Source organism: Nicotiana tabacum, chromosome 10, assembly GCF_000715075.1.
Source record: "Nicotiana tabacum cultivar K326 chromosome 10, ASM71507v2, whole genome shotgun sequence".
NCBI lineage: Eukaryota > Viridiplantae > Streptophyta > Magnoliopsida > Solanales > Solanaceae > Nicotiana > Nicotiana tabacum.
Window position 1 is genome coordinate 103,070,363 of NC_134089.1, and position 23,628 is coordinate 103,093,990.

General features: G+C 35.3%; 1 protein-coding gene across 1 annotated transcript; it reads left to right on the forward strand.

Annotated features, from left to right (window-relative positions):
* Positions 1 to 22,133: 22,133 nt before the first annotated feature.
* On the forward strand, positions 22,134 to 22,919 carry LOC142165281 (uncharacterized). Its single transcript, XM_075223869.1, has one exon. The coding sequence runs from the start codon at positions 22,134 to 22,136 to the stop codon at positions 22,917 to 22,919; it is 786 nt and encodes a 261-aa protein (XP_075079970.1).
* Positions 22,920 to 23,628: the final 709 nt, after the last annotated feature.

Sequence of the window (23,628 nt, forward strand, 5' to 3'; positions counted from 1 at the left end):
GGGTCAAGGCTTTGGGACCGTTTGATCAAGTTAATTTCAACGGTCCAGATTGAAACGCCTGAAACGGCGTCGTTTGGTTGAGGCTGGAGACGGTTCTGGGCTAGTTGGGCCAGTTTTGAACGGGTTTGGACGGTTTTCTGATGGGTTTGGACTGGCTTTGTGTTTGTGCTGGGGATTTTTGGCCCAGATCTTGTTTCCTCTCTTTTATTAATTCTCTCTTTTTTTCTTTTCTTTTCTTCCTTTTCTTTCAAAAAATAGGACTTAAAAATCCTAAATTAAGCTATAAAAACCCAAATTACCTTAAAATACTAATTATCTCTAAATAATAATTATCACACATAACTAATACCAAATTAAAAGAAAATCGCAAAAATTGGAGATTAAATGCTAAAAAAAATGCCAAGTACTTATTTTTTGTGATTTTCATTCTCGCAGATCCAAATATTGTTTAATTAATTTCTAATTGTAAAATTAACTCCTAAATGCACAAGCAACACATATATTTTTGTATTTTTCATTAATTAAAATAGAATAAACATTCACAGACGAAATACTAATAATTATCCAAAAAATGTCACGCGAATTCTAAAAATTGCTCACAAAGGAAAATTATTTTATTTTGAATTTTTGGGAGCAGTTCTCATAGGGCAAAAATCACGTGCTCACACACCTAAAGGATTATGGTGCGTTAGGGAACCTAGAGCAATTAACTCTTGGGTTGGTTAGCATTACTAGAGATCAGGGTAAGGGCTCGAAATAACCTCGATGGGAAGGTGTTAGGCACCTCTCTTGGTCCATAACTGTGGGTCCCGACCTTACTTATATTTACAAATTAGTCCGTATAAACAAGTAAGTTGTAAAGCTCATTGAACAAGTCAAGTAATGAAATAAAGGTTTGAACAAATTACATAAACAAAGTTTTAAATAAGGAGAGGATTTGGGGTAAGAAGAGGTCCTAAGTTGTTTATCTTATAGGATCACCCCACGCAATGTTCGGTAAACACTCCTCAATGAGGGGCTACACGTGATATTAACGTGTAGTCATCATATCCCATGTTTACCCTTCCCATCCCCTTATTGGTCATGTAAACCGAGTGTTTGGTCATTGATTCCTATTGCGTGCTGCTACCCATCCCTTCTTAATAGTCCCGGAGGGAGTTGGGACCTCTACCTATAGTTAGTTCTAGACGTACCCCTAAGTTTTTAAAGGCAAAACTCTAAGGCGACAGTCAAAAAGCATATAGGACTTTCACATAATGAGAGCAAGTAAAAGGCTCATAGTTTCCTCCGCAAACAAGCATGCATGCAGCACGACTCAACCACAAGTAAGGTCTTTAGTAATCAAAGTCCTAAAGCAGGATTTCTAAGTGATTATGCAGAAATAAACCACTTTCAGATACAGAAGTCATAACATTATTAGCTGCCTAGGACCTCCTCTTTAAAAGCTTATTAGAATTCAGAGACGTCGAGTGACAGAAACAGCTTCAGAGAAATGCAAGTTTTGAAAATGCCCTAAGGCTTGCCTATATGCAGAACTGTGTCTATGTTAATGCAAAAACAGACAAGTTTTCGAAATAGAAACTTTCAATTCCTATAGACAGAATATCTAATGGGATTAAAGCAATTATGAAAGGACCAATTTTAGAGAGTTATCGCTTGACAAGGCCAGTTTTAAGAAGTAAACTAGGTGAAATAAAAATTGACTCATTAGGCTAATTAGATTATCAGACATAATTGCGAGTAGAAGTCCCTATTGGCATGGTATCTAGGCGTGTTATTGGTTTTAGGCAATTTGCAGTAACTTATTGAATCAGAATTATGTCCTATAGGCATGATATCTATATTTGAATTGATTTAAAACATGATGGCTTGGAACCTGGAAACATGATTTTTAACATGACAAATGCAGGATTTATGAACATGGTTTATATCTAATGCAAATGACATTAAAAGTGAAAACCTATAGACATGATGTTTATTATTCAAAATGAAATCAGATTCAACAAGAGTCACACCCTATGAACATGTTTTCTATTGAGTAAAGCAGGCAGATTTGAAAGTAAAATCCTAAGAGCAGGATTTCTACCCATATTACCCCACAAATTATACATCTACCCACCCCTTTTACTAAGTTACCCCGAATATCTGTTTACAAAATATTACAGCCCAACAAATGAATTACATAAATGAAATAGAAAACTAAGAAGCTATTCTATAGGGAGCCTGCAATCAGGCCCAAGTTTTCCAAAGCCTCCAATGGTCTTTCAAACCTCATTTCCATAGACAAATCAGGGTCTAGGTGCATCAAAGTTCCCTAAGGGTCTCAAGGACACCGGGAAATGCTTACACCTAGAATTAGTAGCCAAGCATTGAACCGGTGTAGCGTGGAAAGCCAGCCGCAGTATGCCAGAGTTCCAAGGGTTCTCAAGAGGATCCCAAGGCAGTACACATACTAAAGGGGGCAGAACTTATTAACTAAGAGTAGAGTGAAAGTGCATGACATATGTTTGAAAGAAGTTTATTAAAGACTGTACTTAAAGGTCTGTTTTGAAAGCAATTAGTAAAGCAATAGAGGTTGTTTTAAAGAGGTTAGAGTAGTAAACAGAGTTCAAACACTTCAGGATAAGACCACACACAACAAGTTCACAAAATCTAAATGTATTCAATAATCACACAGGGGTTAAGGGGTTTGGGGATACACAGACATTGCCTGCAGACACATGACCCCAGCAGGAGTATTAGGACTGATATGGACATGCTCAGAGATAGCTTGACACTGGAATAATCACAAACCAGTCATGAGGAACATAAACACTTAGAGGGGAATAGGGATTTGGGATTCACAAAATGGTAAGTGCACAGTAGGTAAAGGAAAACAATTGTCCAGACATGCTTGAATCACACAAGGGAATACATGAGCTTAAAGGGAGGGGAGTCATACTAGCATGTTTAACTACAAACTCCACAACAAAACCATAAGTAAAAGCAGTCTAGAAATAAAAAAACTGAAACAAGAAAAGAAACATCTTGTTGTTATGGCTGTAAATTAAACTAGGACATACCAGTGAAGATACAAGTAAGCAGAATGAAAGAACCAAAGAGCATAGATGATTAGCCTTGGCTTGCAGCCGACTAATAGTAATAGAATAACAGAGATATTTTAAATAAGAGAGGGGTTTTTTGGAAGCCAAGCGTGTGTCTTGCTTGTGAAAACTTAGAGAATTTATAGTTGAAAGTAGGTAGTAGAATAAGATAAAAATCATAGTAGTACACTAATTTAAGAAATCAGAATCAATCAATTAGAGAATCAAGGAAGTACTTCCTTAAGTTAAGGGAATCAAGGTCAAACGGGAAGATTTAGTACCATATAAGGAAGGAAGAGGAATAAGTGCATAGTTAAATAAGGAAAGTAGCTAGAGTTCAGTAGGCATAAAGTAGTCAATTAGGACCAAATCAGAAAGACCCAATTAAGGAAAGACTAAGTAAAACAAAGTACCATAGTAAATAAGGTAATGAAATCAGTTAATTCAAACAGACAAGTAGAATTCTAGGGCTTTGAAGGAATTTTTTTCAACACATAAATAGAGATGAATGAACATAAGTAGCAAACAAACAAGGTCAATTATATAGACAGAAAGAAATAAGAAATGAGCCAAGACAGCCATATAGAGGTGATATAAGTAGGCTAGAGATTTAGCAAAACATATTCGAAGCATGGTGACCACGAGAAATTAACAAGACCAAGGCAAAGAAAACCATGCTAACACACAGAGCCAAGGCAAAGAGAATCATGCTAACACACGGAACCAAAGTGAAGAAATTCATGCTCACACAGAAAACAGAGCAAGAAAATCGTGCTAACATACAAAAACAAGTAAAGAAAATTATGCTGTCACACAGAAACAAGTAAAGAAAATCATGCTAACACACAGAAACAAGTAGAAAACAAAATCTTTAAAAAATTAGGGTTTTTAGCATAGTCGAGTTAAAAAGCAGTAGAAACATGGAATCGGTCAAAATAAACAAGGGAAAAAGGTTTAATCATGAAGAAATCAGTTGAAATAGGTATAGAAAGAACTCCGAGAAAACCCTAGTTTTTCAAAGAAAGTAAAAACGGTTTAGAATAGAGGATCTTTCAGAAGAAAGCTCGAGAATAAGAAAATCATAGAAGGAAACAGACGTAAAGCATGAAAATAACATAGATCTGAGAGATCCAGAAGAGAGCTAGGGTTTCAAAAGGAAACCTAAGTAGAAATCGAAGGAACCTGTTGTAACTTCACATATCGTAACACACATGGTGTGATTTTGCCCAAAACCACACCAGAGAAGCCTCGAACAACAGGATCAGAAACCCTAGGTCCAAATCGACATGGCCCAGGACCTTTGAATGCCTTAGAGATGATGAGCACGGTGATGAGAGACCCATTGGAGGCTTGGGGTTGAAAGGAGGTTGCCGGAGATGACCGGAGAAAGAGGGGATTGACGGAGTGTTAGGGTTAGGTTTGAGAGAGGAGGAGATGAGAACATCTGAAGGCGGCGCCTTTAGAAAAAATGACTTAGGGTTGGGGTCGTTTAGAAATTAAAAAGGAAAGGGGAATAAGGGTCGTTGATCTAAAAGATCAACGGCCAGGATTTATGAAGGCTTGGGTCGGGTAGGAATAGTTGGGACCTGGGTCGGGTTAATTGATTAGGATATTGGGCTAGTAATTTGTCTGATTTTGGCTACAATTGAAAGCCAATTTGGCTGTTATTTAAATAGCCAATTTTTCCCTATTTAATTTATAAAAAATAGTAGGTAATTTCTAGAAAATAAATTAAGGTACCAAAATGATTTAAAATACATAATTAACAATTTAAAAATAAAGGATGCAATTTTATGCATATAAACATAATTATATCTAAAAATGGGCTAACATTGCAATTATATGCAATTTAGCTTTTAAAAATACCAAATGTAATTGTAAAAAATACATAAAAATTACATTAGCCATATTTTGGCATAAATATAGAAATTAAATAAAATGAATTATCAAAACAATACTTTTGGAAATACTTATTGGGATTTTATGGATAAAAGGGGAGAAAATAAATCAATTTAAATCCTTAAAATTATGGAAAAAATAATAAAAACCTTGGGCATGCTTATGCATGCATATATATATATGCTATTTTGAAGGCATTTGTGCATATTTAAAATATATAGGGAAAAATTGGGTATCAACAGGGCCATGCTAAGCCTGATACTGGGGTGACACCCCTCGATAAACCGATGGACCCTCTCTCGAACTGAAGCAACCAAGGCTGGTGCATGCCTAGCCAAATCACTGAAGCGAATTGTATGATCAGACACAGTTATAGCACCCTGGCGCAACTGCTCAAACTCTACGCGCCATGCATCCCTAAGACTCTGGGGAACATACTCCCTCAAGAACATATACAAGAACTAAGTCCAACAAAGTGAAGCTGCCTCAGCTGGACTACCCAACTCATAAGCACGCCACCACTGATAGGCCGCTCCTCTAAGTTGGAACGTACTGAAAGAAACCCACTCAACTTCGCTAAACCCATAGTATGAAGGATACGGTGGCACTCCTCAAGAAAACCCTGGGCAGCCTCTGTTGCCAAGCTATTGAAAGTAGGAGGGTGGTACTTCTTGTACCTCTCGAGTCTGAGCTGCTCCTCCTCAAAAGTTGTTGCCCTACCCTCGGGCCGAATTTGGGCTACTTCTGCAATGGTATGACCTTTGGAACCTGATCGACCTAAAACTACTGCTTTGGGGTGCAGGCGGCAGGAGTCTGTGCTCCTCCCCCGACCTAAGATATGGTAGGAGCAGGTGGGATCAACCCTGCCTGAGCTAGAGTACCAAACATGCTCAGGAACTATACAAGGGTCTCTTGAAGAGCAGGTGCAGTAATAGGTGTCTTAGGTGCCTGCGTTCTGACTAAAGCTACTGGTGGCTCCTCTACAGCAGCTCGCGCAGGTGCTCTGGCTGCACCACATGGATGTCCTTGGCCTCTACCCTGGCACTGGCCTCTCGCGGCTCTAGTAGGAGGTGTGGGTGCCTGGTCATCTGATCTGGCTGTACGTATCCTCACCATCTGTGAGAGAATAAAAGATAGAAGTTTAGAATTTCGAAGTCAACAATTTCGCACGACAAGGAATCAAAAGAAGTGAAATTTTCCTAACAGCCTCATAGCCTCTCAAAGATAAGTCCAGATGTCTCCATACCGATCCGCAAGAATCTACTAAACCTGTTTGTGACTCACGACACCTATGAACCTAGAGCTCTAATACCAACTTATCACGGCCCAAATCTCCCTCCGTAAGACGTCGTGACAGCACCTAGTCTCTACGACTAGGTAAGCCTAACAAATTGCAGAATAACAAAAATGAAAACATAATTTAACAACTAACCTAACACTCGAGTATACACAGTATTCCCAAAACCCAGTAATCATAAGTCACAAGCTATAGAAGAAAACTAAGTATCTCTATACTCCAGAGTCTAAGAAAATACGGAAAGGTAAATGACATATGAGGGAATAGAGGGGGGCTCCGAGGTCTACGGACGTGGGCAGATATACCTTGAAGCCTCTGCAATCTCACTGCTCAATAATAACGAGGCTAATAAGAAGTACTTGGACGTGCACACAAAACATGTGTAGAAGAGTAGCATGAGTACACCACAACGGTATCCAGTAAGTTCCAAGCCTAACCTTGGTCGAATAGTGACGAGGTCAGGTCAGGGACCTACTGGTATATAATAAATAAGGTAGAAGAATATAGCAATGTAATAAGAGACTGCAAATTCATAAGAGAAAACCACAGAAAAATAGTAGTACAACACGTAGGGATAAACAACAGGGGATCTCCCGAGATATTGTCACGTAATCCTAAAATTAAATATGCAAGGAGTTCTCTCGAGGTACCGCGTCGAAGTCTCAAAAGAAAATGTGCAGGGGGATCTCCCGTGGTACCGCCTCGTAGTCCCAAAAGTAAATGTACAGGGGGATCTCCAGAGGTACCTGCCTCACAGTCCCAAAAATAAATGTGCAGGGGGATCTCCCAAGATACCGCCTCGCAATCCTAAAAGTACACACAGCTCGAAACTGATGAATACAACAATTAATAGCAAGAATCCTACAATTAAGACTGATACAGATCGAGGAAAAATAGGAAATCAACTAAGCATGCTGCACAAATTTCAGATAAGCATTTAAGGCACGCAGACATGTGATACTAGGCTAAAACAGGATAACTACACATGCTAGTATAACTCAATTAGGATGTAACAGGTTACTATTCGGTAAAACTAGATTTTTACAATAATTAGCCTGTGTACTCATTTGTTACCTCGCTTACACGACACTCACATATCACAGAAGTATCACAACAGTACCAAATCCTACGAGGATTTCCTCTCACACAAGGTTAGGCGAGCCACTTACCTCGAACCAAGCTCAATCAATCAGTAAGAATGCTTTTTTCACGATTTTTCGACTCTGAATGGCCCAAATCTAGCATAAAGCAATTACATATTATAAATATAGCTATAAGAAACTAGTATAATTAAGGAAATCAAGACTTTAGAAAGAAATTAGAAAATCGTCCCAAAATGTTGACCAGAGCCCACATCTTGAAATCGGGTAAAAGATGCAAAATACTAACACACATTCACCCACGAGTTCACTCGTACCAAGATTACTCAATCCGATGTCAAATTCTCAATTAAAACCAAAAAATTTGGTTGAAGAATATTTCCCTTTTTTCCAAATTTCTCAACTCAAATCCGAAATTAAAGGATGGAATTAATGATATATTAGTGGAATAAAACCAAAAACAAGTGAAGAATCATTACCCAATCGATGCCTCTGAAAATCCCTCAATATTTCGTCCAAATCCGAGCTCTCTATCTCAAGTTTTGATAAAAATGGCTAAACCCTTATTTTTGAAATGTTATAGTCTGCCCAGGTGCTCACACTATGTGATCGCGGAACATCTTATGCGATCACATAGAACAAAATTCCAACAGCTTAAAAATACTCAATGCGAACGCAGATATCTGGTCGCTAACGCAGACTACTGCCAAACCAACCTATGCAATCGCACAACACACCATGTGATCGGATAGAGTAAATCCTCCTACTGCCCAGGTCCTCTCTTCTTCACTGCTAAAGCGAAAAGGGTCATGCATTCGTGATTCGGTGGCCATGCACACTTCGCGATCGCGGATGAGCACCTACGAACGCATAGAACAAAAAGGTGACTGCCTAACTCAAGGCTTCACGATTGTGTCACCTCTTACGCGATCGCATAAGAGGAAATCAGGAACTGAACACTAGAAAATTTCTCAAATTCCAACAAGTCCAAATCTAGTTCGTTAACAACCCAGAATCCACCCGATGCCTCCAGGACCTCAACCAAACATACCAACAAGTCTTGAAATATCATACGAATTTATTCGAGCTCTCAAAACATATCAAACAAAAACAAAAACACAAATCACACTCCAATCCAAACTTAATGAACTTTGAAACTTCAAACATCTACAACTGATGCCGAAACCTATTAAATCACGTCTGATTGACCTCAAATTTTGCACACAAGTCATAATTGACATTACAGACCTACTCCTACTTCAGGTATCAGAATCCGACCCCAATATCAAAAAGTCCACTCCCAGTCAAACTTTTCAAAAATTCAACTTTCGTCATTCCAAGCCTAATTTAGCTACAGACCTCCAATTCACAGTCCAGACACGCTCCTAAGTCCAAAATCACCCAACGGAGCTAACGGAACTGACGAAACTTCATTCCGGAATTGTCTTCACACAGTTCCAACTACGGTCAAAATCCTAGAACTTAAGCTTCCGTTTTAGAGACTAAATGTTTCAAATCACTCCGAAACAACAAACAAAACCTCCCGGCAAGTCACATAAGCATAAAAAAATACGGAGAAAGCAGTAAATAGAGGATTAGTGCTAATACTCTCAAAATGACCGACGGGATCATTACAAAGGAAAAATCTCATTTATTGGAATGTTAGAATTGTACAAGTAAGCGTGTATCTAATCTAATATATCCCACTAAACAAATACTGACAGCTAACCAATACATACACGTGCTAACTAACTAGATGAGTTATCTAGAAGAGTGCATCATAAATAGCTAACTATACAACCAATATCAATTACTTATCTCTATTAGGGGTGTTCATAAATACTCAAAAAATCGAACCAAACCAAAAATCAAACCAACCTGACCAAAAAAACTAATAGTTTTTAGGTTTAGTTTGGTTTTGGTTTTGAATTTTAAAAACTGATCAAATTTGGTTTGGTTTTGGTTTTAATAAAAAAATAACCGAAAAAACTGAACCAAACCGACTATAAAAGTAGCTATTTAAAATTATTATTACACCTACATATATGTATTTTTATATAAAGTTTTTAAAATTTTATCGTACATATTAGTCATTTGTATTTTTAGTCTAGTTCTTTGCTATTATAATAATCTAATTATTTGCTTTTACATTCTAGTTTGATTGGCAGTTTTCTTTTGCAAGTACAAGAATTTATTTCATGATAAAAATAATCGATTTTTAATTGAGTACTTAAATTATTCATTACTATTTAATTCAATTATCATCAATTGCTTTCTTTTTGCTCCGCTCGTGCGTGGCACTCCTTGCTCGCGGAGCGGCATACCGAAAAAAAGTATATCTTGGTAAATGATAGATTTATCAAAGAGCAATTGATTTGATAGTGTTACGTTGAAAATGTAGTCACCGAAATATGCATTTCGCAGTTTATGTCTCATATTTAAGAAAAAAACCGATAAATAACCGAAAACCTGACAAAAACCAAATCGATAAAAAACCGACTTAATTGGTTTGGTTTCTTTTTAGGAAAAATTGACCCAAATTGAATCATGAACATAATAAATAAGGGTCATTGTTTCCATGGTTTAAAATATTAAGTGGAATATACTCTGCATTTTTCAAATTACGTGATTAGGGTATAAATGTATTTCACTCAACCATTCACTCTCAATGTTCCGCAATAATTAATAATGCTTACTCCCTCTGTTCCAGTTTATGTGAACTTATTTCCTTTTTGGTCTGTTCCAAAAAGAATGACTCCTTTCTAAATTTGGTAATAATTTAGCTTAAACTTACAATTATACCCTTAATGAGAAGTTTTTATAACCACATAAATACTCTGGGCCCCTTTTAAACTTGTTTAGGACCACAAATTTCAAAAGTTTTCATTTTTTCTTAAACTTCGTTCCAGTCAAGCAGGTTCACATAAATTGGAACAGAGGGAGTACATGATTTGCTTTTGTTTCATTTGTATACATGCCAATTGCCATTTAAAGACAAAATATGTAGTGGGGGGGAGGGGGGTTGGATTGGGTTTTAAAAAGTAATCTCTCCGGTCTACAATAAGTGACCATTTCACTTTTTTATTTTGCTTCAAAATAAATGTCCATTTACACAATCAAGAAGGAATTAGTGTTAGTTTTCCAAAATTTGCCCTTAGAAACATATTCAATGTGTCAAGGTAACAGTTAATTAAGGTTAATTTAGTGAATGATTTTTTTTCTCTAGGAGTTCGTATTTCCTTAATGAGTGTGTTAAAGGTAAAATGGTTACTTATGGGAGTAGTTTATAAGCTAAAAGCACAAAAGCCAAAAGCCATGAGTTGATAATACCCAACTTTTGGCTTATTTTTATACGTTTCATGCCTAAAAATAAGTGACTTTAAGCACTTTTTATTATTACCAAACACCACAAAAACTAAAAGTATTTAAAAACCAATAAACACTTAAATTAAAATAAGTCAATCCAAACACCCTCTAGTTTCTATTCCAATCAGCTTGGTAAGTACATCTGAGCAAAATGCTTAACCCGTAAATGTTGTAATTGCTTTAAATTTTTCAATCACCCTGTATCTTTTACGGTCGTAGCGTTTCTCTAGTTAATAGAGAAATTTGGGTATGGGTAGCTGGGGGTAAAAATTTATTTAGAAGCGTTTTTAGGATTTAAGTTCTATGAGTTCCTACTTTAAAGTTCTTAACATTGAATTCATTGTATTTTAAAGATATGAGTTTTGTACGTACAGTTTATTACAATTTTATTGAACTTTTAAACTAATATATTGCATCCACCTCTACTTGTAAGATGTTTACATCATATTAATATAGGCATTCACGTGTTTGCACATATACTTTTCTCACATAACCATGATTAATTAATATATATTCTTACCTCATTAAACATTAATGGGAAAGCTTCTAGGATTTGAACAGGTCATGTCCAGAAGACCAAGAAATTAAAGGACTTGAAATCAATCATCACAAATGTAGAAAACGGAAGGGTGAGGAGGAGATTGGGGGGTTGAATAGCGGGTCCAACCAAGCTTTTCTTCTCAATATATGATAAACTTTCATCATGATTTATAGAAAGTTGCATTGTGCATACTGATATCAAAAGAAAACCTCAGTTTCTTAATTATAAAACAGAAGACCCACAACATTATGTATTTTTTTTCATACTTATGTAACAGAATATATGTGTTATGATGATGCAACGATGAGGTAAGCCTCTCGACCGTTGTCGTTGTGTTCTAAGTTAACAAAGAAAAAAGTGGTCTTTTAGATCAAACAAATATTGGCATTACATTATATCCCAAGTGCAAATCCAGCGGGTGAGATAACAATTTAAAAAGCGACATAAGGAATTGCTATATATATATATATATATAGAGAGGCGGATATAGTGTATTAACTACGGGTTCAACTGAACCCATAATTTTTTATGCGAATTAAAAATTTGTATATAAAAATTCATTAAAATTATAAAAACAATATATATGAACCCATAACTTTATGGGTTCAATGTTAAAAACATTAAAACTAAACTCATAGGATTTAAATCTTGGATCCGCATATATATATATTATCAGAGTGATTGTATCCACCCCATAGCGCAGGAAAAATGTCGCTCGCATATTATATTGCTAAAATAAGAACAAAAGTTACGCAAGTTACGCAAGTAGTAGTTGATTTTGTTCGTATTCTTTGTTAAACAATATGTTAACAAAGTTTTCTCTCATGTATGTTGATCGTACGTAATATTGACATGACTACAGATTACTACAAGTTCTATGGTCATTTTTCTTTTTCATTTAACTATCTGGTATTTAAATTTATTGGTCGATTAATTTAGATTTATATCATGTAGACCTTAAGGCGGAGTGCTCCTTACGAGAAATTCTCTATTCCAAGGACTCGACAATACCTCTAATAGACTATTAAGGGATTTCATTCATCCTACCCATTCCTTGGCTGTGACCATAGATTACACTACAATACAGTACATTTATAGCTACGAAATCATAGCTATAAATTTAAAAATTGTGGCTAATACCAAATAATAGCTACAAAAATTAGAATTTTTTTGGCTATTTACAAATTCGTAAAAATTGCTAGCCACAAAAATTAAATTGGTAAAGCTAATTCTTTATTTTTGCTATAATTGGTAACAATCGTAGCAATAACTATCTAAATAGCTACAAATTTTTTGATACAATAAAGTTGCGTAGCTAATCATAAGTTTTTGCCACGCATTAAAAGTTATTGTAGCAATAGTAACCTTTTAGCTACAATAAATTATTTGAAACAAAATATTGTAGTTAAATGATCACGCCCAACTATGCCTTATAAAAAGGACAATGCGGTCGTTGCAAATATGATCCAGTTTACAAGTCTGGAGTCGAATCCCACAGAGAGTTAACCTATCAATCACAATCTATAGACCCACTAAACTCTTCAGAACCAGCTTCCCAAATGTTTGAATCACAAGTTGATGGTTTCTTTAGTAACTAAGATTGCAAGTAAATTAAACAGGCTGTAAACTAAAATGCTAAGGTTGTAAACAATGATGAGAAAAAGCTAAGGTAAAGATTTCCCCTATTGATGGAATCTCTTCTATTTATGCATCATACAAATTTACCAACACACCTCTACCAATCATGAACGCTCGTCTTACCGTAAATCTCTCCCGAGTAATCACAGTAATATACTATTGCACTCTCCCGAGATACACTAGCTAGCTTTAATTAACGCAGTTCACTTAAGATTGCACCCAAAGCTTCGTTATCCCTAATCCTGCCTTTAAACCCGCAGTTATAGATTCCTCTTATACTTTAGGAGTGGTGTTATTCAACAATAACCTAAATATGCACTCTCTCCCGAGTTATGCACACTAACTAGACACAACTAATTGAGGATCCTGTCAATTAACTACAACAAGAACATAGTTGAATAAATAAAGATTGAAACTAGCAATTTGTATTCACATAAACAAGAAGTTCATCCCCCAATAGGTTCCATCAAAACCTTAGACAAGGGATTTAGCTACTCATAACTATGGGTAAACAAGATAAGATAATATTCATCATCAAAAACTAGCAATAAAAATCAAAGAAAAGAAGAAAGATGTTTTGGGTGATCTCTCACAATTGTTTTTCTTCCAAGATACTCTCAAATTCAATACATCCTCTCTTGGGCGGAGTCTAGTGTTTAAAATAGGGTTTTGGGCTAAAAATCCCATGTTTTGTACTTTAGTCCCTGAAATTTCTGCCTCCTGCCGCGGTCGCGGTCAAACTGCGGCAAAACATGGCCTCTGATTCTTCAATTGTCTGCGTCTGCACTCTGCCACGGTTCTACCGCGGTCGCGGTGAAACCGCGGGTTTTCATCCTGTTCCGTTTGGAATTTGGAAAAACGCAAAACATGAAAGTTGTATACTTTTGAGTTATCTTTCCAAACATATATTATGGAGCCAAAATGGAGTTCTGACTAAAAAGTTATGTGCATTTTACTAGACAGTGTGCAATATGCCTCATCGAGTCTTCGTTTGTTCTCAACTATCAAATTTGACCCCCGAACACGATCCCGACTTAATTCCTTGAGTTTTTACTCTGACTTCAAAGCTTAAAATCACTTATATTCATTCCATAACATCTATATGGCTCGGAATCACACCTACAAGGCATAAAACACATAATTAGTGCAAAACACTAGCGATTAAAGCGCAAACTCAACTAAAGTGCAGTAAATTAGAGTGTAATAATCAACTAAAATACGTAATTATAGCCTATCATCAACACCCCACACTTAAACCATTGCTCGTCCTCGAGTAATCAAACTACACTTTATATAGACACGACCTTTTTAAAGCAATTTTTCTAACTCATCACACCAAAAATATTTAAAATAGACTAAGCACAAAAGCGTACCATCTTCCTCGAGATTTGACTCACAAGTACCACGCATTATTCACAACTCACCCACTTACTCTAATATAGAAGTCACTGACATTATCTTTCCTTCATGAATCAAGTGCCCTTACACAAAAAAAAAGTGGTTCCACACAATAAAATTTAAGAACACTTAGGAACCCAAGATAGAAAGAATTCACTCACTCTCAGAAATAATATTCATATGCCACAAAAGATGCACCATAAGCTTGCCCGTAGTGTACTACTCCACTAACCGAGCTCATTCAACCTAGGATTAATTAGGACTTTATTTGGTTGTAATGTAGGTTACGGGACGGGTAGGATACATTTAGATATAAGAGTGACTACACCTCCCTAAGCACTTTAATACATATAATTTAACATTCAAACCCCATACTTATGTCAAACCAAACTCCACCTTCACATAAATATACATCAACTCCCACATTATTTAAGCTCAATTATATCAAGAGTCACCACTATCAAAGAATATTTTTTTTTCTTTTCCTTTTTTTTTCAATTCAAGTGGCTCTTGCCTTTTCAAATCAGTGCACCTTTCTCCTTATTTCATTGGTTCCACTCAAAAGCCAACCCAACCATCCCACACTTTAACTTTTAGAAAGTTCATAACAATTCAAGTGCTCATGAGAGGTTACAATGGTTCAAATAGATGGTTAATTCAAACAAATGGGTAAAGCTTGTAATGTGGTTGCCAAAGAAACTAGATTACAGGCTCAAAGGGGTTAACTACGATACATAACAATTAGGCGGGTAAAATATACATATCTGGCTCAACAAAGAAACGCCTATATCATTTCCAAGACTGAACAAAACTACTATTTTGCTTTGCAAACACACAGGGCAAGTTCTAGACATCAAATGCAATGCACAGAATACAACAAACCTCACACACGCATGGCACATAACTCACTCAGGATTGGATTCATCAAGACACTCTAGTCAAAGCAGTTGAGCAAAGTTAAGATAATACAATTTAAGGTACTTCTACAAGAGTCAAAAACTGAGCCTAAGCGTCACAACCAAAGTACTCACTATTCTCAAGGCATAACAAAGTCAAGAGATATTGCTTCACTTCAAAACACAACACAATGGCTCCTACTCCCAAAAAAATACTAACTACACCCGGTTCAAATAAAACCCTTGGAAAAGAACCGTGGTTTAAAGAAAACCCAAGGGGGAATTACTACACTACCTAGAAAAGAACAATAAAATAAAATAAAAAGAAGCTACATGGACTACTTCCCTCAAAACTACTGTCCAAGTGGTCCGTCCTCAAGAAGAGTCCTGTACCTTTGTTTTTTTGTTTTTTTGTTTTAGATCCGACTTTGACCCTCAAGAGACCCATCGACAAGCGTCCGTCGTTGGGCCAGGTCAGTTACTCCTAATGTGAGTACAGTCAACTATACGCAACAACACATATACAATATTAGAACATGTTTCATGTCTATGTACACTACAATACAGTATCAAGGCAAGTCTCCCACCCCACACTTAAAATTGTGCATTGTCCCCAATGCACACCATACTAATAAGAGGGTAAAAGAAACTCCCTGGTAGGCCAAAGGCCGAAGCACTAGCAGCTCATGGGGTACTCAGACTTCTCCCAATCTTGGTCCTTCGTGCGGGTACCTCACACTTAGTTCCAACCAATGGTTTGTTGTTACATCCTTCCAATGGCTTTGTGTTTCATGTTCCTAAAAATAAAAAATCTACACTACAAGAATAATACAATAATAAATAAAAATAAAATAAAATAAAATAAAATAGGGTTGCCTCCCAACAAGCGCTTGATTTAAAGTCGCAGCACGACGCAAATAATTTTATCACTTTTCTCACCACTTGGACGATATGAACTGTGTACCTAGCTTGGAATAAAGCTTGTGACCACGAGCCATAGGGGGTGGTAAGTTGATTATCGAGCGGAGCCTTAAATTCTTCATTTTGCACTTCTTGGCTCTCATGTGAGGAATGTCATTTTGGTTTTTTGTTTCCTCAAATTGTAAAATGTATGGTTGTTGCCTTTCCTCCTCGCAGTCCCTCACGGACTCATGTAGTTCAATTTTTATATCACTACACAATTCTAATATTGAAAATGCTTGGAATGTGACTTCAAACCTTCATTTTGCAATTTTTCTATTCTGACATCCTCTTCTTCTCCCGGACTAGAGTCATTCTCAACCAGATTTTTATTTACACCGGTTGATTCTAAGTCCATGTTTTTCTCGGCATCATTGGTACTCATGGGGTCGGTTGGCGGAGGTTCAATTCTTGACTCTTCAAATGTTAGCTCACATTCTTCCTCATTTTCAAGAATGGTCTCCAACATGAGCATTATTTTCTCATTTTGGGCATTTGAGAGTTCTTGGTTTTGATTAAGTGCCAAGGAATTTTGGAGACTATTTTCCAAAAGCTCCTCCAAGGCACTTTGTTCTTTGTGTCCTCCTTTAAGTAAGTACTCCAACATGAGCTTGAACTCTCCCTTTCAGCCATGCTCAACTTCTTCCAATTCGTTAGCCCTATCATTTCATCAAAAACAATAGAATCATCATAGCGGCGACTTGGGGAAGGGAAGGACCAATGACCATTTTGAAAACCACACTTATCACGAATACTCCACTCATGGATTTGAGATTGTGCGCACAATCCACCCCCGGGAAAATTTAAACAATTTTGCCACGAGTGTGGTCCTCCACAATAAAGACAAGGGTCATCACAGTGTGAACAACTACCATCCCACCAATTTTTATTATATGATGCCAGTTTTCAAAACTAAGAAAATAAACAAGACCCAAACAATAAAAATAAACTAAGGTAAGAAAAATTAATTACACAAATATTCACAAGTTGGGTATAGATAAAACTGACCATACTAAGAATTTTTGTATTTCTATCAATGGTAATTGATAATTCCGTTAACTCCCCGGCAACGACGCCAAAATTTGATCACGCCCAACTATGCCTTATAAAAAGGACAATGCGGTCGTTGCAAATATGATCCGGTTTACAAGTCCGGAGTCGAATCCCACAGAGAGTTAACCTATCAATCACAATCTTTAGACCCACTAAACTCTTCAGAACCAACTTCCCAAATGTTTGAATCACAAGTTGATGGTTTCTTTAGTAACTAAGATTGCAAGTAAATTAAACATGCTGTAAACTAAAATGCTAAGGTTGTAAACAATGATGAGAAAAAGCTAAGGTAAAGATTTCCCCTATTGGTGGAATCCATTCTGTTTATGCATCATACAAATTTACCAACACACCTCTACCAATCATGAACGCTCGTCTTACCGTAAATCTCTCCTGAGTAATCACAGTAATATACTATTGCACTCTCCCGAGATACACTAGCTAGCTTTAATTAACGCAGTTCACTTAAGATTGCACCCAAAGCTTCGTTATCCCTAATCATGCCTTTAAACCCGCAGTTATAGATTCCTCTTATACTTTAGGAGTGGTGTTATTCAACAATAACCTAAATATGCACTCTCTCCCGAGTTATGCACACTAACTAGACACAACTAATTGAGGATCCTGTCAATTAACTACAACAAGAACATAGTTGAATAAATAAAGATTGAAACTAGCAATTTGTATTCACATAAACAAGAAGTTCATCCCCCAATAGGTTCCATCAAAACCTTAGACAAGGGATTTAGCTACTCATAACTATGGGTAAACAAGATAAGATAATATTCATCATCAAAAACTAGCAATAAAAATCAAAGAAAAGAAGAAAGATGTTTTGGGTGATCTCTCACAATTGTTTTTCTTCCAAGATACTCTCAAATTCAATACATACTCTTGGGCGGAGTCTAGTGTTTAAAATAGCGTTTTGGGCTAAAAATCCCATGCTTTGCACTTTAGTCCCTGAAATTTCCGCCTCCTGCCGCAGTTCTACCGCGGTCGCGGTCAAACCGCGGCCAAACATGGCCTCTGATTCTTCAATTGTCTGCGTCTGCACTCTGCCGCGGTTCTACCGCGATCGCGGTGAAACCGCGGTTTTCAATCCTGTTCCGTTTGGAATTTGGAAAAACGCAAAACATGAAAGTTGTATCCCTTTGAGTTGTCTTTCCAACCATATATTATGGAGCCAAAATGGAGTTCTGACTAAAAAGTTATGTGCATTTTACTAGACAGTGCGCAATATGCCTCATCGAGTCTTCGTTTGTTCTCAACTATCAAATTTGACCCCCGAACACGATCCCGGCTTAATTCCTTAAGCTTTTACTCTGACTTCAAAGCTTAAAATCACTTAAATTCATTTCATAACATCTATATAGCTCGGAATCACACCTACAAGGCATAAAACACATAATTAGTGCAAAACACTAGCGATTAAAGCGCAAATTCAACTAAAGTGCAGTAAATTAGAGTGTAATAATCAACTAAAACACGTAATTATAGCCTATCATCATTAAACAAATACATTTGCTTCAAGCTATAAAAACTGTGGCAGTAGGTTAATAATACAGCCACAGATTTATTACTATGACGAAATATTGTAGCTAATTATTAGTTTTTGCCACAAACTAAGAGTTGTTGTAGCAAAAGAAACCTTTACTAAATTATTTAAAATAAAATATTATAGCTAAATAACTCTTTGTGCTTCAAGTCCTGAAAATGTGTGGTAATAGTTGGCTTAGTAACTACAATTATTTGTCATTATGGAATAATCTAGCTACAAATTTATTGCTATCATAAAATTTTGGTAGCTAATTATTAGACTTTGCCACGAGTTGAAACTTGCTATAGTAATAATAACTTTTTGGCATATTTATTAAATTATTCGAAAAAAATCTAATGAGTATTTTTGCTTCAAATTATAAAGAAAATAAAAATAGTTGGCTTAAATAAATGAAAATGGTTGCCAAGAAAAAAATATGAATATTTTTGCTCAATTACGAAAAATCATGTCAAGAGTTGTCCAACACTAGGCAAAGAAAAGTTAATGTCAAATGTAACAGTTACATTTTTCTTAAATATAGAAAAATAGTAATTGTATATGATTATGGAAGAAAATAGTAATTATATATGAAATTAAAGAATTATTTAACTTTCAAATTACTAAGATTAAAAAACAAAATTAATCTTCATTCTCAAATAGTAGATCATTCGTTACCTCCTTATAGCAGCAAATTGACTTCTTAGATTTATCAAACTCATATTTTATTTGATTGCGTTTGTTGTTAATTCTATAATTTTTTATGTAAATTTAAATTACTATTAATAGTCGTAGATATTTATTTATGTATATACTTAATATTTTTAAATAAGTGTACTTACATTTTCTAAAAAGATATTCATATTGAAAACTTTAATAGTTGTAATATTTATGTATGGTCCTTAATTATTTTTAAAGCACTTAATCATATATATATTTAAGAAGTCATTTTAAAATAAGTGCTCATATATTGAAGAGCTTTCTTGGGAGAGGGTTGGTGCATTTTGTTTTGATAATGACCAAAGGCTCCAAATATATACAAGGAGCATATTTAACACCACAAAAAAATAATGATAATCTTAATGAAAAAAAAAAGAAAAAGGAAAAAGCATATTAAAGTAAAAAAGATTTGCGATGAAAAATTAAATTTATCGCTAATTTTTTCCCTGATATATGATGACAAATTTAAAAACAGGTTTTCTGTTGATAATAGTATTATTTGTATACAATTTTCTTGTATCGAGTTACCCTAAGATATCTAAGTCCATACGAAAATTAATTATTTTGGTCTTATAAAATCATTATTAGTTGTATGTCCAGTTTTAATTAAAAACATTGAATTACATATTATTAATATGTGAATAACTAATATATAGAATCGCACAAAAAAAACTAATGTATAGAAATAAACAGTAGTATTATACCAATTACATTATATAACAAATTATATTTTTTTATAGATAGTAAAATATGTTATAATGATATGGATTTGCTATCCTAATAACTATTAATTATCATAATTTATACATTGAATCTAAGAATTGAAAATTTAATATTATTCTTATATATGAAGGAGATCTTGTCTCTCTTCTGAGTATTATTTGTATTTAAGATTAATCCTATTTTCACTATTATTATTCTTATTTTTTAGTATAATTTGTATTTAAAAATAGTTACATCTTTTTACCTTTGCTAAATTTATTTCATATAAAAGTTAAGAACTTAATATAGTGGGAGTATAAAAAAATAAACTAGTATATCATAATTTATTTTTTGGTAAATAATAAATATCATAATTCATTCTAAACAAAATATTACTTGAAAGTTTCAAATATACTTTAAAAAGTATAATTATAATTAGTTAAATTTAAATATCTGAATAAATCAGATTTAATCAATTATGTGCTTGTATATATCTATATTGCTTACTAGTTATACTCAATTTCAATAAGTATTAAAGTTATTGATTTAATTATCTAAGTAATAGTATTTTAATAACTTAATAGTTATCATAAATCTAACTTAACACTAAAATGAAGAAGCTAATATTATTGAAATATGAACGTATAACAAACAAACAATATCATCTAGGATAAAAAAACGGTAAAGAAAAAAAAAAATAATTTACAATATCTTTAATTCATGCAAATAGTTGATTTTTTTCTATTTTAGTTAAATTAAATATAACTCTTTTGGTTTATTTTAAATATAACTCTTTTGGTTTATGTAGGTACTTTTCCTACCTTTATTTGCATTTTATGGTATTTGTATGTATTTTTCCCCTTGTATTTATGGTATTGTATTAAGAAATAAAACAAAGCAAAATTTATAAAAAAAGAAACACAAGACACATATGGATCATCGGAACAAGTGAATGAGAAGGACAGACTAGCTTTGACTAGTGGCAAGCTTTGGGAGGATCAAGCGGAGGAGGATTCTGAAGAAGGAGAAATTCCAAAAGGAATTAATGAAGAAGCTGAAGCCGATCAAGAGGTCATAGAGGAGGAAGATCAAAATGTAAATGATAATGCAGATGTTGTAGCAGAACATACTAGAGCTCCAAACAGAGCAAATACTCTGTTTCAAAATAGAGAAAAGGTAAAAAACATACCAGAGGAGGAAAATCATGCTGCAGAATGCAGTGAAGCCAGGAAACAAGCAGATACAACAATTACAGGCGCCTCAATGCACTTGGGCAAAAATGATAAGTTGGATGGATTAAAATGCAACGCTGAAGGGGAACAAGGGATGATTAAAAAAACTGATAATCAAAAAGAGTTTGGTGATAACAGTAGGGTGAGGATACTCAAGTATAATGATTCCAAAGGCGTAATGACAAGATGTCCCTCTCATGAATTGACAAGACCAGTTATGAATCAAGAAAAAGAATATGAAAACATTCTGGGAAATGAAAGAGATTTAGATGAGGAATCAACAACTCAAAACTTCATCAATGTGGCAAGAAAATGTGATATCTCTCCAACTTATATAGCCAAAGTTAAATCTACTGCAAAAGGAAAAAAAGGAAAGATTAACATAAACAATTCTGGCATGCCTACTGCTGGGATCCAAACTCGACGTGGTTGTTCTAAATCAAATAATTGTTAATGGATGCAATTATTTGGAATATTAGATCCGTCAATACGCAGCAAGCCTTTGAGAGGCTCGTAAAAATGCATAGACAACATGATTTCGATTTTGTTGGTCTCATGGAACCAATGCAGGATGGTTCAAAGCTGGAATTATACAGAAGACAGATAGGTTTTTCTCAAGCATTTTCTAACATTTCAAATATGGTGTGGGCTTTCGTTGACGAACTGTACGACGTCACAATTCTATATGACATGGAGTAGCAGCTGACATTACAAATGACTCATACAGAAACACGCATTGTCCAAAATGTTACTTTGGTCTATGCCAAGTGTGATGCAATAGAAAGAATAGAGCTTTGGGACTCATTATACGCAATGGCAGCAGATATGGATGTTCCTTGGCTTGTTGGAGGTGACTTCAATATCATATGGGATGATGAGGAGAAGTTTGGGGGACGTCCAGTGACTTTGAATGAAGTAGACGATTTCCGACATTGCATGAACACCTGTAATCTATTTGACTTGGGATTCAAGGGAAGTATATATACTTGGTGGAATGGAAGAGCGGAGGAAGATTGCATTTTCAAAAGACTTGACAGATGTATGGCTAACATTGATTTCCAACAAATGTTCCCTGGAATAGAAGTCACTCATCTGCCAAAAACTGGATCCGACCATTGCCCCATGTTGCTAAAATGTAACCTTGAATCGACTGTGATAAAGAAATCCTTCAGATTTCTCAATTTTTGGACAAAACATCCGACGTTTAAAGATGTGGTCAATGAAAATTGGAACGCAGATTTTGAAGCAAATCCTTTCACTTTATTCAACCACAAAATGAAAAAAGTGAAAAAAGGACTGTCACAATGGAGCAAGTCGACATATGGAGATATTTTCAAGAAGATATCTAGTTTGGAAGAGGTAGTCAAGGTTCATGAGGCGCAATTTGAAATAAATCCAACTCGGGCAAATAGGGAAAGACTGTGTAAAGTTCAAGCACAACTTATCAAATTTCTTGCTCTTGAGGAACAATTTTGGAAACAAAAGGCAGGAATGGCTTGATTCAAAGACGGAGATAGAAACACTAAATTCTTTCACGCTCAAGTCAACGGCAGAAGGAAGAGATTGCAGCTACGAGGGATTCAAAACAGAGATGGAATCTGGATAGATGACAATACTCAAATCGCAGAAGAAGCAGTTCATTTCTTTAAAGAACAGTTCCATGAAGAAAGATGCCCATCTGATTTTGAAATTATAGGTCATGTTCCAAAATTAGTAGGAATGGAGCAGAACATTCAGCTGATGAAGCAGCCCACAAAAGATGAGGTCCAACAGGCTACGATGGGGTTAAATGGAGAAAGCGCAGCTGGCCCAGATGGTTTCACATGAGCTTTTTTTCATTCATGTTGGGATATCATTGGTGACGATGTCTTTAACATGGTCAAGAGTTTCTTCAATGGTCATGAACTACCAAGATATGTTACACATACAAATCTAGTTCTATTACCAAAGAAGAAAGATGTGCAAACATTTTCAGATCTATGTCCAATAAGCCTGAGAAATTTCATCAACAAAGTTATTTCAAGGGTCATCCACGAGAGGCTAGTTAGTCTACTTCCTACTCTTATTTCTGACGAACAAGCGGGGTTTGTAAAGGGTCGAAACATAGTTGAAAATGTGCTCCTCACTCAAGAGATAATCACTGATATTAGACTGAGATCGAAGCCCGGACCAAACGTAGTGATTAAACTAGATATGACGAAAGCCTATG